At 37.3% G+C, this 14,328-nt stretch overlaps 1 protein-coding gene across 6 annotated transcripts in view; it reads left to right on the top strand.

Moving 5' to 3' along the window:
* Window positions 1-14,328, top strand: part of PIGU (phosphatidylinositol glycan anchor biosynthesis class U) — a 114,902-nt gene that overhangs the window by 37,651 nt on the left and 62,923 nt on the right. For all 6 annotated transcript variants that reach the window (XM_070247370.1, XM_070247371.1, XM_070247369.1 and 3 more), the window contains 2 exons: window positions 13,105-13,164; window positions 14,040-14,102. In XM_070247370.1, coding sequence (XP_070103471.1) covers window positions 13,162-13,164; window positions 14,040-14,102 — 66 coding nt within the window. In that variant the 5' untranslated portion in view covers window positions 13,105-13,161. The remainder of the gene's footprint in view (window positions 1-13,104; window positions 13,165-14,039; window positions 14,103-14,328) is intronic.

Below are 14,328 nucleotides of genomic sequence, written 5' to 3'. Positions count from 1 at the left end.
TCATAATAAAGCTGTCAGTTCATCAAGAGAACAAAATAATTCTAAATGTTTATGTACCTAACAACAGAGTTTCAAAATATATGAAGACCAATAGAGCTGCAAGGAGAAACAGGCAAATTCATAATTAGAATCAGAGATTTCAATATCCCTTTCTCAGTGATTGATAGAACAAGTGGACAGAAAATAACAAGGATATAGAAGACTTGAATAACACTATCAACCACCTTGATCTCATTGACATTTATAGAACATTCATCCAACAACAGCAAAACACATAAGCTTTTCAAATATACATGGAACATTTGCAAGATAGACCGTATTCTGGGCCATAAAACAAGATTCAATAAATTTAAAAGGATTGAAGTCATACAAAATATATTCTCTGACCACAGTGGAATTAAATAAAAAATTGTTACCAGACAATAATCACCCTCAATGTAAACGGATTGAACTCTCCAATAAAAAGACACAGAGTAGCAAAATGGATTAAAGAACAAGATGCAACAATTTGTTGCCTCTAGGAAACACACCTCAGCCCCAAGGACAAACACAGGCTCAGAGTGAAGGGGTGGAAGACAATACTTCAAGCTAATAGCAAGCAAAAGAAAGCAGCTGTTGCAATACTTATTCAGACAAAACAGATTTCAAAATAAGGCAGGTAAAGAGAGACACAGAGGGACAATATATAATGATCAAAGGGACACTTCCTCAAGAAGAAATAATGCTTATAAATATCTATGCACCCAACACAGGAGCACCAAAGTTCCTAAAGCAACTATTAACAGACCTAAAGGAAGATGTTAAAAACAACACAATAATAGCAGGGGACCTCAACACCCCACTCACATCAATGGACCGATCATCCAGACAGAAAATCAACAAGGAAATAGTGGAGCTAAATGAAAAACTAAAACAAGTGGACTTAATAGACATTTATAGAATGCTTCATCCTAAAACAGCAGAATACACATTCTTCTCAAGTGCACATGGAACATTCTCAAGGATAGACCATATGTTGGGAAACAAGGCAAACCTCTACAAATTTAAAAAAATTGAAATAATAACAAGCGTCTTCTCCGATCATAATGCTATAAGGCTAGAAATTAATTACAAGAAAAAAGCTGAGAAAGGGACAAGGATGTGGAGAGTAAACAATACGCTACTGAACAAGCAATGGATCATTGAAGAAATTAAAGAAGAAATAAAAAAATACCTGGAGACAAATGAAAATGATAACATGCCATACCAACTCATATGGGATACAGCAAAAGCTGTATTAAGAGGAAAATTCATTGCAATACAGACACATCTTAACAAACAAGAAAAATCCCAAATAAGCAATCTTAAACTACACCTAACTGAATTAGAGAAAGAAGAACAAACAAAGCCCAAAGTCAGCAGAAGGAGAGAAATAATAAAAATCAGAGCAGAAATAAATGCTTTTGAAATGAAAAAGGTGGTAGAAAGGATCAATGAAACAAAGAGCTGGTTCTTTGAGAAGATAAATAAAATTGACAAACCCCTAGCCAGACTTGCAAAGAAAAAAAGGGAGAAAGCTCAAATAAACAAAATCAGAAATTAAAGAGAAGAAATAACAACAGACTGCAGAAATACAATGGATTATAAGAGAATACTATGAAAAATTATATGCCAACAAAATGGATAACCTGGAGGAAATGGATAAATTCTGGGACTCCTACAATCTCCCAAAGCTCACTCAAGAAGAAGCAGACAATTTGAACAGACCAATCACAAGGAAAGAGATTGAAACAGCAATCAAAAACATCCCAAAGAATAAAACCCCAGGACCAGATGGCTTTCCTGGGGAATTCTACCAAACTTTCAGAGAGGATTTAATACCTATCCTTTTCAAGCTATTCCAAAAAGTTAGGGAGGATGGAACACTTCCTAACACATTCTAGGAGGCCAACATCACGCTGATACCAAAGCCTGACAAGGACACCATGAAAAAAGAGAACTGCAGGCCAATATCGCTGATGAACATAGATGCAAAAATTCTCAACAAAATTTTGGCAACCAGAATTCAGCAACTCATCAAAAGGATCATACATCATGATCAAGTGGGATTCATACCAGGGACACAGGGATGGTTCAACATCCGCAAATCAATCAACGTGATACACCACATCAACAAACTGAGGAATAAAAACCACATGATCATCTCAATAGATGCAGAGAAAGCATTTGACAAGATCCAACAGCCATTTATGATAAAAACTCTGAACAAAATGGGCATAGAAGGGGACTACCTCAACATAATAAAGGCCATATATGACAAACCCACAGCCAACATCATACTCAATGGGCAAAAACTGAGTGCCATCCCCTTGAAAACAGGAACGAGAAAAGGATGCCCTCTACCACCACTCTTATTTAACATAGTACTGGAGGTCCTGACTAGAGCAATCAGGCAAGCAAAAGGAATAAAAGGAATCCAAATAGGGAGGGAAGAAGTGAAACTCTTGCTGTTTGCAGACGACATGATCTTATATATAGAAAACCCCAAAGAATCCATTGGAAAACTCTTAGAAGTAATCAACAACTACAGCAAAGTTGCAGGGTATAAAATCAATTTGCATAAATCAGTAGCATTTCTATATTCTAATAAAGAGCTAACAGAAAAAGAACTCAAGAACACAATACCATTCACAATCACAACAAAAAGAATAAAATACCTCGGGATAAATTTAACTAAGGCAGTGAAGGACCTATACAATGAAAATTACAAGGCCTTTCTCAGAGAATTGGATGATGACATAAGGAGATGGAAAGACATTCCATGTACATGGATTGGAAGAATAAACGTAGTTAAAATGTCCATTCTACCTAAAGCAATCTACAGATTCAATGCTATCCCAATCAGAATCTCAATGACATTCTTTACAGAATCAGAACAAAGAATCCTAAAATTCATATGGGGCAACACAAGACCCTGAATTTCTAAAGCAATCCTGAGAAAAAAGAACACAGCTGGAGGCATCACAATCCCTGACTTCAAAACATACTACAAAGCTACAGTAATCAAAACAGCATGGTACTGGTACAAAAACAGGTGCACAGATCAATGGAACAGAATTGAAAGCCCAGAAATAAAACCACACATCTGTGGACAGCTAATCTTCAACAAAGGAGCTGAGGGCATACAATGCAGAAAAGAAAGTCTTTTCAACAAATGGTGCTGGGAAAACTGGAAAGCCACATGTAAAAGAATGAAAATTGACCATTCTTTCTCACCATTCACCAAAATAAATTCAAAATGAATCAAAGACCTAAAGGTGAGACCTGAAACCATAAGGCTTCTAGAAGAAAACGTAGGCAGTACACTCTTTGACATCAGTATTAAAAGGATCTTTTCGGACACCATGTCTTCTCAGAGAAGGAAAACAATAGAAAGAATTAACAAATGGGACTTCATCAGACTAAAGAGCTTCTTCAAGGCAAATGAAAACAGGATTGAAACAAAAAAACAACCCACTAACTGGGAAAAAATATTTGCAAGTCATATATCTGACAAAGGCTTAATATCCATAATGTATAAAGAACTCACACAACTCAACAACAAAAAATCAAACAACCCGATCAAAAAATGGTCTGGAGACATGTGAACAGACATTTCTCCAAAGAAGATATACAGATGGCCAATAGGCACATGAAAAGATGCTCATTATCGCTGATCATCAGGGAAATGCAAATCAAAACTACACTAAGATATCACCTTACACCCATTAGAATGACAAAAATATCTAAAACTAATAGCAACAAATGTTGGAGAGGTTGTGGAGAAAAAGGAACTCTCATACACTGCTGGTGGGAATGCAAACTGGTGCAGCCACTATGGAAAACAGTATGGAGATTCCTCAGAAAATTAAAAATAGAACTACCATACGACCCAGGTATTCCACTACTGGGTATCTATCCAAAGAGCTTGAAGTCAGCAATTCCTAAAGTTCTATGCACCCCAATGTTTATTGCAGCATTATTTACAATAGCCGAGACATGGAAGCAACCTAAGTGCCCATCAACAGATGAATGGATAAAGAAGACGTAGGTAAAACAGAACAAAATCATTCCATTTGCAATAACATGGATGGACTTTGAGGGAATTATGTTAAGTGAAATAAGCCAGTTAGAGAAGGACAATCTCTGTATGACTCCACTCATATGAGGAATTTAAAATGTAGATAGAGAGAACAGATTGGTGGCTACCAGGGGAAAGGTGGGGTGGGGGGTGGGCACAGGGGGTGGAGTGGTACACCTGCAACACAACTGACAGTCAATAATGTACAACTGAAATTTTACAAGTTTGTAACCTATCAACTCAATAAAAAAAAAAAAAGATACCAGAAAGATATCTGGAAAATCCCCAAATATTTGAAAACTGAGTAACATATTCCTAAATAACCCATGGATCAAAGAAGAAATCAGAAGGGAAATTAGAAAGTATTTTGAACTGAGTGAAAATGAAAACATAACCTATCAAAATATGTGGGATGTCGCTAAAGCAGCACTTAGGGGACCTTTATGGTGTTGAATGCCTATATAAGAAAAGAAGAAAGGTCTCAAATTGATGACTTTGGTTTCTGCCTTAAGAAACTAGAAAACAAAGATAAATTCAAAGTAAGCAGAATAAAAGAAATAAAAATCTGAGCAGAAACAAATGAAAAACAGAAAAACAATAGTGAAAATCACTGAAACAAAGTTGGTTCTTTGGAGTGAACAGTAAAATTGATAAACTTTTGGGAATGGTGTGTATGTTCACTTTCTTCATGGTGGTGATAGTTTCATGGATGTATAATAGGTCAAAATTGACCAAATTATACACTTCAAAAATGTGCAGCTTATCTTATACCAGTTATACCTCTGTAAAGCTGAAGCTTAAAAAAATGAGACTTTAGTTAAGTGGTAAGTACATGTACAAAAATAAAACTGGGTAAAGGAATAAAGAGTGACAGTTGTGTGTGTCGCTATTTTAGATCGTGTGTTCAGGGAAGGCACTCTGAGGAAGTGAAATTTGAATAAGAGATCTAAATGAAGCTAGCAATCCATATGATGGCCCTGATTTGGGAATGAGCTTTGCATTTGTGAGTTGCAGAAAGATGGCCAGTGTTGCTAAGGCAGAATGAGCAAAGAGGTGACTAATAGAGATAAGCTGTGAGAAGAAGGTAGGGGCTAGATTATGTAGGACTTTATTTATTATTATTATTATTATTATTATTTTTTTGAGGAAGATCAGCCCTGAGCTAACTCCTCTTTTTGCTGAGGAAGACTGGCCCTGAGCTAACATCCATGCCCATCTTCCTCTATTTTATACTTGGGACACCTACCGCAGCATGGCATGCCAAGCGGTGCCATGTCCCCACCCGGGATCCAAATGGGTGAACCCTGGGCTGCCGAAGCAGAACATGCGCACTTAACCTCTGCACCACTGGGCAGGCCCCAGGATTTGTCTTTTATTTTATCTTATTTATTTTTCATTTTTTAATTTTTATTTATTTATTTTTCTGCTTTATTTCCCAAACCCCGCCCTGGTACATAGTTGTATATCTTAGTTGCAGATCCTTCTAGTTGTGGGATGGGGGAGGATTTGGCTTTTAGATAGGAAGAAAGGAAGCTCATCTGTTGTTAATAAGAGAAAGTTGGTCAGCTAGGTACTGGGAAAGGTGATTCTCATTGCTTCTGTTTTCTCAGTGAGGTAAGAAATGCGGTTGTTGGCTGAAAGTGAGAAGCAGGGAGGAAAGTTGGAAGTTGAGGAGAGGGGAAGATGTGAAATAGTCCTTGCAGAAAGAATATATTGAATGAATAAATGGAAGAGCCATATCTAATCACTTCACCATTGTTTAAAATGTTGTTTCTTTGGGAAAATGCATCCTGGATACAATGAAGGAGCCTAGAACACATTCTCACTCCTCATCTTGTGCACGTGTGTGTGTGTGTAAAGGGGGATAAAGGCATGAGGTAGTAATTTCTAGCTACCAAAAGCATGTTAACTTTCTATACCTGTAGAAGATAACCCCTTTAGGACTGTTAACCTTTAAGAACTCTGGATTAAGAGGCAAGAACACTTGCTTCCCCTGAAAACAGTGACAAGGACTTCAAACTCAAGAGTCTCTTGTTCCCCATTCCTGAATATGAGCTAATTTGTTTGTAAGCTAGGCGTTCATAAATCAAGAGCTACCTATATTTTAATATGGTTTCTCTGAGTAATAAAATATAAAGAAATAAGATGATGTCAAGCCAAATGAAAGAACTCTTTTGAAGAGAAAGTTCATCATTACTTTGCATTGTTTCTTAATCGTCAGCAGATTTTATTATCTAGTTCTTAGAGAAAGTGGAGAAGAAAATTCTGCACAAGAGAGGAAAGAGGAATTTAGCAACCACAGGTTAGATTTTATGACTGCCTTCAACAGATGTTTCTGTTTCCGTGTTTACCCAAGTACTGGTAGTAAAATTGTGAGTTTATCCATAGATACCCTACCCTGACTAGGCGTGGTCATCCAAATGGAGACGTAGCATAAAGACAAATTATATTCAGTGTGTAACGTTCTGTAATAGCATGATATGCAATTAACTACTGTGTACATGTTAGTTCATTATGGAAATCAGCCCATTCACTGATAGGCTTTTTGAGAACTGTTTGTTCTGTCATTTCTGAGACCTATTTAGTGCCATTCTAAACTATCTGAAGCATCAAAACACTTTGAAAAAAGCAGGCTATTGGTAATATAAATATCAAGTTACTACTTCTTACTGACAAAGATAAATGCAAAAAAGAATCTATTACTAGATAGTTGTACAAATTTAATCCTTTTAGAACTTTGAAAGGCAAAGCTGATGCCCCTGTTTATAAAAAGAGTTAAAAAGTTGGTCTCAGGTAGCTAATATATTGAGGTTTACTGTGTGCTAGGCACTGTGCTAAATACTTTGTGCTTATTATCACTTAATCCTCCCAAGAACCCTATGAAATAGGTAACTATTCTTATTTTATAGTTGAGGAAACTAAGGCTTAGAGGGCAAAACAACTTGCCCAGAGATACATAGGTAGAACCTAGTTTTAAACCTGAGTCTGATCCCAAAACCTTGTTCTTTCTACCATGCCAGCTTATTCTTACTAAGAAGCTTGTCAATGACCTTTACAATATTGTAGGACACATTTTTGCATGTGGTTAGGAGTTGGGAAGAGGTGCTCTTGAGACACCAGCATGGGCTCACTAAAACCGAGTCATGCACTTTCCTTCTGGCTATCTTGGCGAACTGGCTTGTAACAACAGACCAACCCTCCTGCCTAGAACAACTAGCAAAGCAGGATGAATACAAAAAATGTCACTGGAAAGTACCAAGATAGCCAGGACTTGAGGGGCTGAGATCCCAGATAGGAAAGTGTAGAAAGAGAGGCTAACAGTCTCAGCTGCTTTCTGCTTGATGCATTTACCAATGTGTAAGTGGCACAGGCTGAGAGGCAGAGAAAGAGAACAGAAATTGGCTGGTAAGAGGCTAAGGAGCTGAGCAGAGCTATTGGCAGTGTCATGGTGCTGGGGAAATACAAATTCGAGTGCATGGACAACTGAGGTGGCAGGGCTCTGGTAAAGGACTTGGCTTCTAGTTGGGTCTTCTGAAAGACTGCTCTCCAGGAATAAAAGTAGATCGCATATAGACTATCTTAACAAAGACTGAATCCAGCTTCTAATTAGCTAAACCCCTAATAGATTAAAGTGAAACAATTCTGTTCTAATTGCTTACCAGAAGCTTCAAGAAATCCTTTCTGGAAGAAAATAGCTTCATCCAGAACCTCTACTATTTTTCATACACGATGTCCATTATTCAATAAAAAATTACCACTCATAATAAAAGACAGATAAAAATAGGCACTAAAGGGCCAGCCCTGGTGGCCTAGTGGTTAAGTTCAGCGTGCTCCACTTTAGTTGCCTGGGTTTGGTTCCCAGGTGTGAACCTATACCAGTCATCTGTCAGTGGTAATGCTGTTACAGTGGCTCACATACAAAAAGAAGAAGATTGGCAACAGATGTTAGCTCAGGGCAAATCTTCCTCAGGAAAAAAAAAAAAGCCAATAAAAACAGATTCACAGGTAATCCAGACATTGGAGTTATCAAACTTGGACTTTAAAAAACTGTGAATAGGGGGCTGGCCCCGTGGCCGAGTGGTTGGGTTTGCACGCTCCGCTGCAGGCAGCCCAGTGTTTCGTTGGTTCGAATCCTGGGCACGGACACGGCACTGCTCATCAGACCATGCTGAGGCAGCGTCCCACATGCCACAACTAGAAGGACCCACAACGAAGAATATACAACTATGTACCGGGGGGCTTTGGGGAGAAAAAGGAAAAAAATAAAATCTTTAAAAACAAACAAACAAACTGTGAATAGGGGCCGGCCCTGTGGCCGAGTGTTTAAGTTTGCGTTCTCTGGTTTGGTGACCCAGGGTTTTGCTGGTTCAGATCCTGGGCGCGAACATGGCACTGCTCATCAGGCCATGCTGAGGCAGCATCCCACATGCCGCAACTAGAAAAACCCACAACTGAAAATATACAACTATGTACCGGGGGGCTTTGGGGAGAAAAAGGAAAAATAAAATCTTTTAAAAAAACCCAAAACTGTGAATAGGACCAGCCCTGGAGACCTAGTGGTTAAGTTCAGTGCACTCCACTTCGGTGGCCTGGGTTTCATTCCTGAGCAAGGACCTATGCCACTCATCTGTCAGTGGTCATCCTGTTGCTGCAGCTCACATACAAAAAGAGGAAGATTGGCAACAGATGTTAGCTCAGAGCAAATCTTCCTCAGCACAAAAAAAAAGAAAACTGAACAATGATTAACATGTTAAAAAAGATAGGTGACAATATAGAGAATTTCACCAGGGAACTGGAATATGTAAAAATGAATCAAATATAAATTCTAGAACTAGAAAACATAATAACAAATTAAGAATGAGATAGACAGGTTTAACAGCAGACTACACAATGCTAAAGAGAGGATTAGTGATCTGGAAGATAGGTCTGTAGAAAATATCCAGACTGCAGCTTGGAGAGAAAAGGATAGAAAACATAGAAAAAATTAAGAGATCTATGAGATACAATAAAAAGGTTTAACATACATATACATGGAGTTCCAGAATGGGAGAAGAGACATAATGAGGCAAAAACAATATTTGAAGAGATTTGTGGCTGAAAATTTTTTCAAAATTTATGAAATATTACAATTCAAGAAACTCTATAAACCCAAGCAGGATAAATTCAAAGAAAAACATACAGAGGCCACCCCTGGTGGCCTAGTGGTTAAGTTCAGCATGCTCCACTTCAGTGGCCTGGGTTCACTTCCCAGATGTAGACCTATATGGCTCTGTTAGCGGACATGCTGTGCTGGTGGCCCACATACTGAAAAATAGAGGAAGATTGGCATGGATGTTAGCTCAAGGAGAATCTTCCTCAGCAAAAAATAAATAAAAGCTTTAAAAAAAAAGAAAAAAGAAAAACGTACATCATAAGAAAACTTCTCAAAACCAAAGATAGATTAAAAACAGCTAAAAGGGGGTAATTATCTTTGAAGAAATGTAAGATGGAAACTAACTTTTCAACAAAAATGGCGGAACCCAGAAAGAAAACATCTGCCAACACAGAATTCTATACTAAGTGAAAATATCTCTCAGAATTGAAGCCAAAATAAAGACATTTCCAGGCAAATAAAAATTGAATTTGCTGCCAGCAGACTTGCATTTAAAAAAATACAAAAGGCAGAAGGATTATGATCCTCCACAATGTCATGGAATATAGGAAGGAATAAATAACAGTGAAAAAGGTAAATAAATGGGTAAATCTAAATAAATATTGACTATATAAAACAATAATGATAATGTCTTGTGGATTTAAAATATATGTATAATTAAAGCTATAACAACAATAACAGAAAAGGCTGGGAGTAGCTATATGGAGTTAGTGCTCAAAGGTCCTTATGTTGTCTAGAAAGTGGTAAAAGTAATCATTTTTATTATACTCTGAAGTCAAAGATGTGTGTCATAATCTGTAAGTTAATTACTAAAAAATAGTAGCTAAATGTATAACCAACAAGCTAATAGAGGGGAAAATGGAATAATAAAAAATAATGCAGAATCAAGCAAGAAGGGAGAGAATATAGTATAGAGAAAATGGACAAATGTAAAGTGAAATAGTAAGATCATAAACTTAAACACAAATGTGTCAGTAATTATATTAACTGTAAATAGACTAAAAATCCAAATAAAAGATAACAATTGTCAGATTGGGTTAAAGAAAAATAATTATATGTTGCTTTTAAGAAACACATCTTACATACAAGAACACAAAAAAAGTAGAAAGAAAAAATATAGGAAAAGATATATCATGCAAACATTAATCCAAAGAAGCTGGTGTAGCTATACTAACAATAGGTAAAGAAGACTTTAAGGTAACAAATTTTACTTGAGGTAAAGAGGATTATTTTATGATGATAATACATCAATTAACTGTGAAGATATAGTAATTCTACATATAAATGCATCTAACTACATAGCTTTAAAATATATAAAGCCAAAATGAGATAACTAAAAGGAAAAAGAGACAAATCCACAGTCATAGAGGGAGGTTTTTAACAAACCGTTTTCAGTCACTGATACAACTAACAGACCAAAAAATCAATAAGGGTATAGATTTGAATAAATCATTAACATACTTAATGTAAATGTCATATATAGAATGTTACACCCGTAAATGTTAGTATGCACATTCTTTTTTTAAATTAAGATTATGATAGTTAACAACCTTGTGAAATTACAGTTGTACATTTTTATTAGTCATGTTGTAGGTGCACCACTTCACCCTTTGTGCCCTCCCCCCACCCCCCCACTTTCCCCTGGTAACCACCGATCAGTTCTCTTTGTCTATATGTTAACTACCACCTATGAGTGGAGTCATACAGAGGTCGTCTTTCTCTGTCTGGCTTATTTCACTCAACATAATACCCTCAAGGTCCATCCATGTTGTTGTAGTATGCACATTCTTTTTAAGTGTACATGGAGCATTTACCAAAACTGACCATATGATGGCCCATAAAGCAAGTCTCAACACATTTTATTTTGTTTTTTATTTTTTTAAAGATTTTATTTTTCCTTTTTCTCCCCAAAGGCCCCCAGTACATAGTTGTATATTTTTAGTTGTGGGTCCTTCTAGTTGTGACATGTGGGATGCTGCCTCAGCGTGGCCTGATGAGTGCTGCCATGTCTGCACACAGGATCCGAACCAGTGAAACCCTGGGCCGCCACAGCAGAGTGTGCGAACTTAACCACTTGGCCATAGGGCCGGCCCCATGTCTCCCCACATTTTAAATGATTGAAATCATACCGAGTATTTTCTATGACCACAGTAGAGTTAAGCTAGAAATAAATTACAGAAATAAAACTTACAAATAAATAAAAATTTACAAATAAATAGAAAAAATAAAAAGAAAACTTACAAATAATTGGAAATTAAACACTACATTTTAAAGTAGTCTTAATTAAAGAAGAAATCTCAGTGGAAATGTAATATCTTGAACCTGATGGGGGCCGGCCTGGTGGTGCAGTGGTTAAGTTCACATGTTCCACTTCCCAGCAGCCCGGGGTTCACCAGCTCGGATCGCGGGTGCTGACATGGCACCGCTTGGCACGCCATGCTGTGGTAGCGTCCCACATAGAAAGTAGAGGAAGATGGGCACAGATGTTAGCTCAGGGCCAGTCTTCCTCAGCAAAAAGAAGAGGACTGGCAGTAGTTAGCTCAGGGCTAATCTTCCTCAGAATAAATAAATAAATAAATAAAATAAATGAACTGAGTGATTTTGAAGAAACAACATATCAAAACTTGTGTGATGCAGCTAAAACCATACTCAGAGGAAAAATAATTGTCTTAAGTGAATATATTTGGAAAGAAGAAAGACTGAAAATCACTGATTTAGGTATGATTAGAAAAAGAAAAAACAATTATCCCCAGAAAAGGTTGAAAGAAGAATTGTATATTGTATTGTAAAGTTCAGAAATTAATGAAATAGAAAACAAAAGTATAGGGGCTGGCCCCGTGGCCGAGTGGTTGGGTTCATGCGCTCCGCTGCAGGCGGCCCAGTGTTTCCTTGGTTCGAATCCTGGGCGCGGACATGGCACTGCTCATCAAACCACGCTGAGGCAGCGTCCCACGTGCCACAACTAGAAGGACCCACAACGAAGAATATACAACTATGTACTGGGGGGCTTTGGGGAGAAAAAGGGAAAAAAGTAAAATCTTAAAAAAAAAGAAAACAAAAGTATAATAATCAGCAAAGCTCAAAGTTGGTTCTTTGAAAGAGTAATAAAATTAAGAAATCTCTGGCAAAATTTGTCAAGATAAAAAAAGGGAAGGTACAAATTACCAATATTGGGAATGAAAGGGAACATCACTATAGTTCCTACAGACACTAAAAAATAAAATATTATAAACAAATTTGTGCTAAAAAATTTGAAACTTTATAGGAAATGAATAAATTTCTAGAAAACCACAACTTACCTAAACTGGCAAAGAAAAAATAGCAAATCTGAATAGTGAAAGAAATTGAATCTGTAATAAAAAATCTTCTCTCAAAGAAAACCCAGGCTGAGAGGGCTTCACAGTGAATGAATTTTCCCAACTCTTTGAGGAAGAAATGACATTCATCGTATAAAATGTCTCAGAAAACAGAAGAAGGGGAAACATTTCCCAGTTTATTTTATGAGTTCAGCAATCTTGGTCCACTATGGAGTTCCCCTTGACTATTATGTCTGTCATAGGACTAAAATTCATCTCAGACCTTGAGTGCGTTAACGGTTCTTCAACAGATATTTAATGCATATCTGATTTTGTTTATTCTGTTTACTTAATTCAGCAGATAGTGCAGTGAAACAAAGTGATCCAGCGATACTAAATTATTCTCCCTCCTACACACCCTGTCCAACTAGCAGAGAATGGTATTCTAGGAAAGAAAGAGACTTTTGCTAACGGACTAGCCTCCTCTCCATCCCTCATCTGGGAACTGGTAATGATAAGATTTAACTTAATTTGTTTGTTTCCCTTTTTTCCCACAGACTCCATTAATAATATACCTCTTTCATTTCCTGATTGACTATGCGGAATTGGTATTTATGGTAAGTAACCTCCCACATAAAATCAATATGTATATATTCTTAATGTTACAGTCTTTTATCTTTTTGTTTTTAAGAATAAAATCTATTTTAGACGCTCAGGAGTTTCTCAGACTATAAAAGCAAAAACTTATCTTTAATTTGAATTCATGGAACTGTGATAGCATTATAGAAGTGTGAGGAGTAGTCTCTGACATCTGAGCAGCTCCAGTTCCTTATACTTTTAAGTTTTGATGTATAGACTGTGTAGTGTTGAATTTTCTAGCTCCAGGATTCTATGAGTGACTTTAATTGTGGTGCCAGTGGAGAGGGCATCCTGAATTTTCTAAGCATTCTGCCAAGAGATTCTGTGAAGAGGACTTGGGCCTGATGAGACTTTCAGGGGCAAGAACCTTCAAAATTGAGATGACAGGGCTGTTTTGAGGACGTAGTAATTTGAAACACTTGCATAATCTAGGGTTCATAATCTAGGTCAAGTAGGAGGTCCACTGAGGCCTTCCTTAATAATTATAATGGCTGCTGTTTATTGAGGATTTACTGTGTGCGAGGCACTTGACATATGTCAGGCCTCCAAAGCAGTGAGTATTATTCCCATTTTACAGAAAACTTAAGTAACCTGCAATTTACAGAACAGATGTGGAACGACGAACTGGTGTAAATCTAGATGAATCCTAATCCTCAGGGTTTTCCAGTCAGACCTCCCTGAAAAGGCTTTATCTTTGGGTAGTCAAAGTGAGGGTTGAGGTTCTGCCCGACTGTTAGAGTTTAGTACTGGATAGTCTGTCACCATCCAAAAACTTCAGGCCCTGGCAGCATTCCATTACTCCTACACTAATTAGGTTCATTTCATTTCCTGTTGTTTCTCTTTCTCTTGACAGATAACTGATGCACTCACTGCCATTGCCCTGTATTTTGCAATTCAGGACTTCAATAAAGTTGTGGTGAGTAGCCAGTGGGTGGGACAAAACTGATGGAATTTGGTAGCCTGCTGGTCTCTGTTGTTACAAAGAATCAAAGGTCATGACTTAAGTATCCAACTGTTTTAAAATACTAAGAAGTGGGAGTGAAACTTCTGGCTTGTTCAGCCAGCCCTGGAATGGCCAAACCCAAACCTGCAAGACAGCTTTACTAATAGATACAGAAAGGTCAGCTTAGGGGCTGGCCCCA

Source organism: Equus caballus, chromosome 22, assembly GCF_041296265.1.
Source record: "Equus caballus isolate H_3958 breed thoroughbred chromosome 22, TB-T2T, whole genome shotgun sequence".
Taxonomy (NCBI): Eukaryota; Metazoa; Chordata; class Mammalia; order Perissodactyla; family Equidae; genus Equus; species Equus caballus.
The sequence above is the reverse complement of the archived record's forward strand: the minus strand, read 5'-3'. Positions and strand labels throughout refer to the sequence as shown.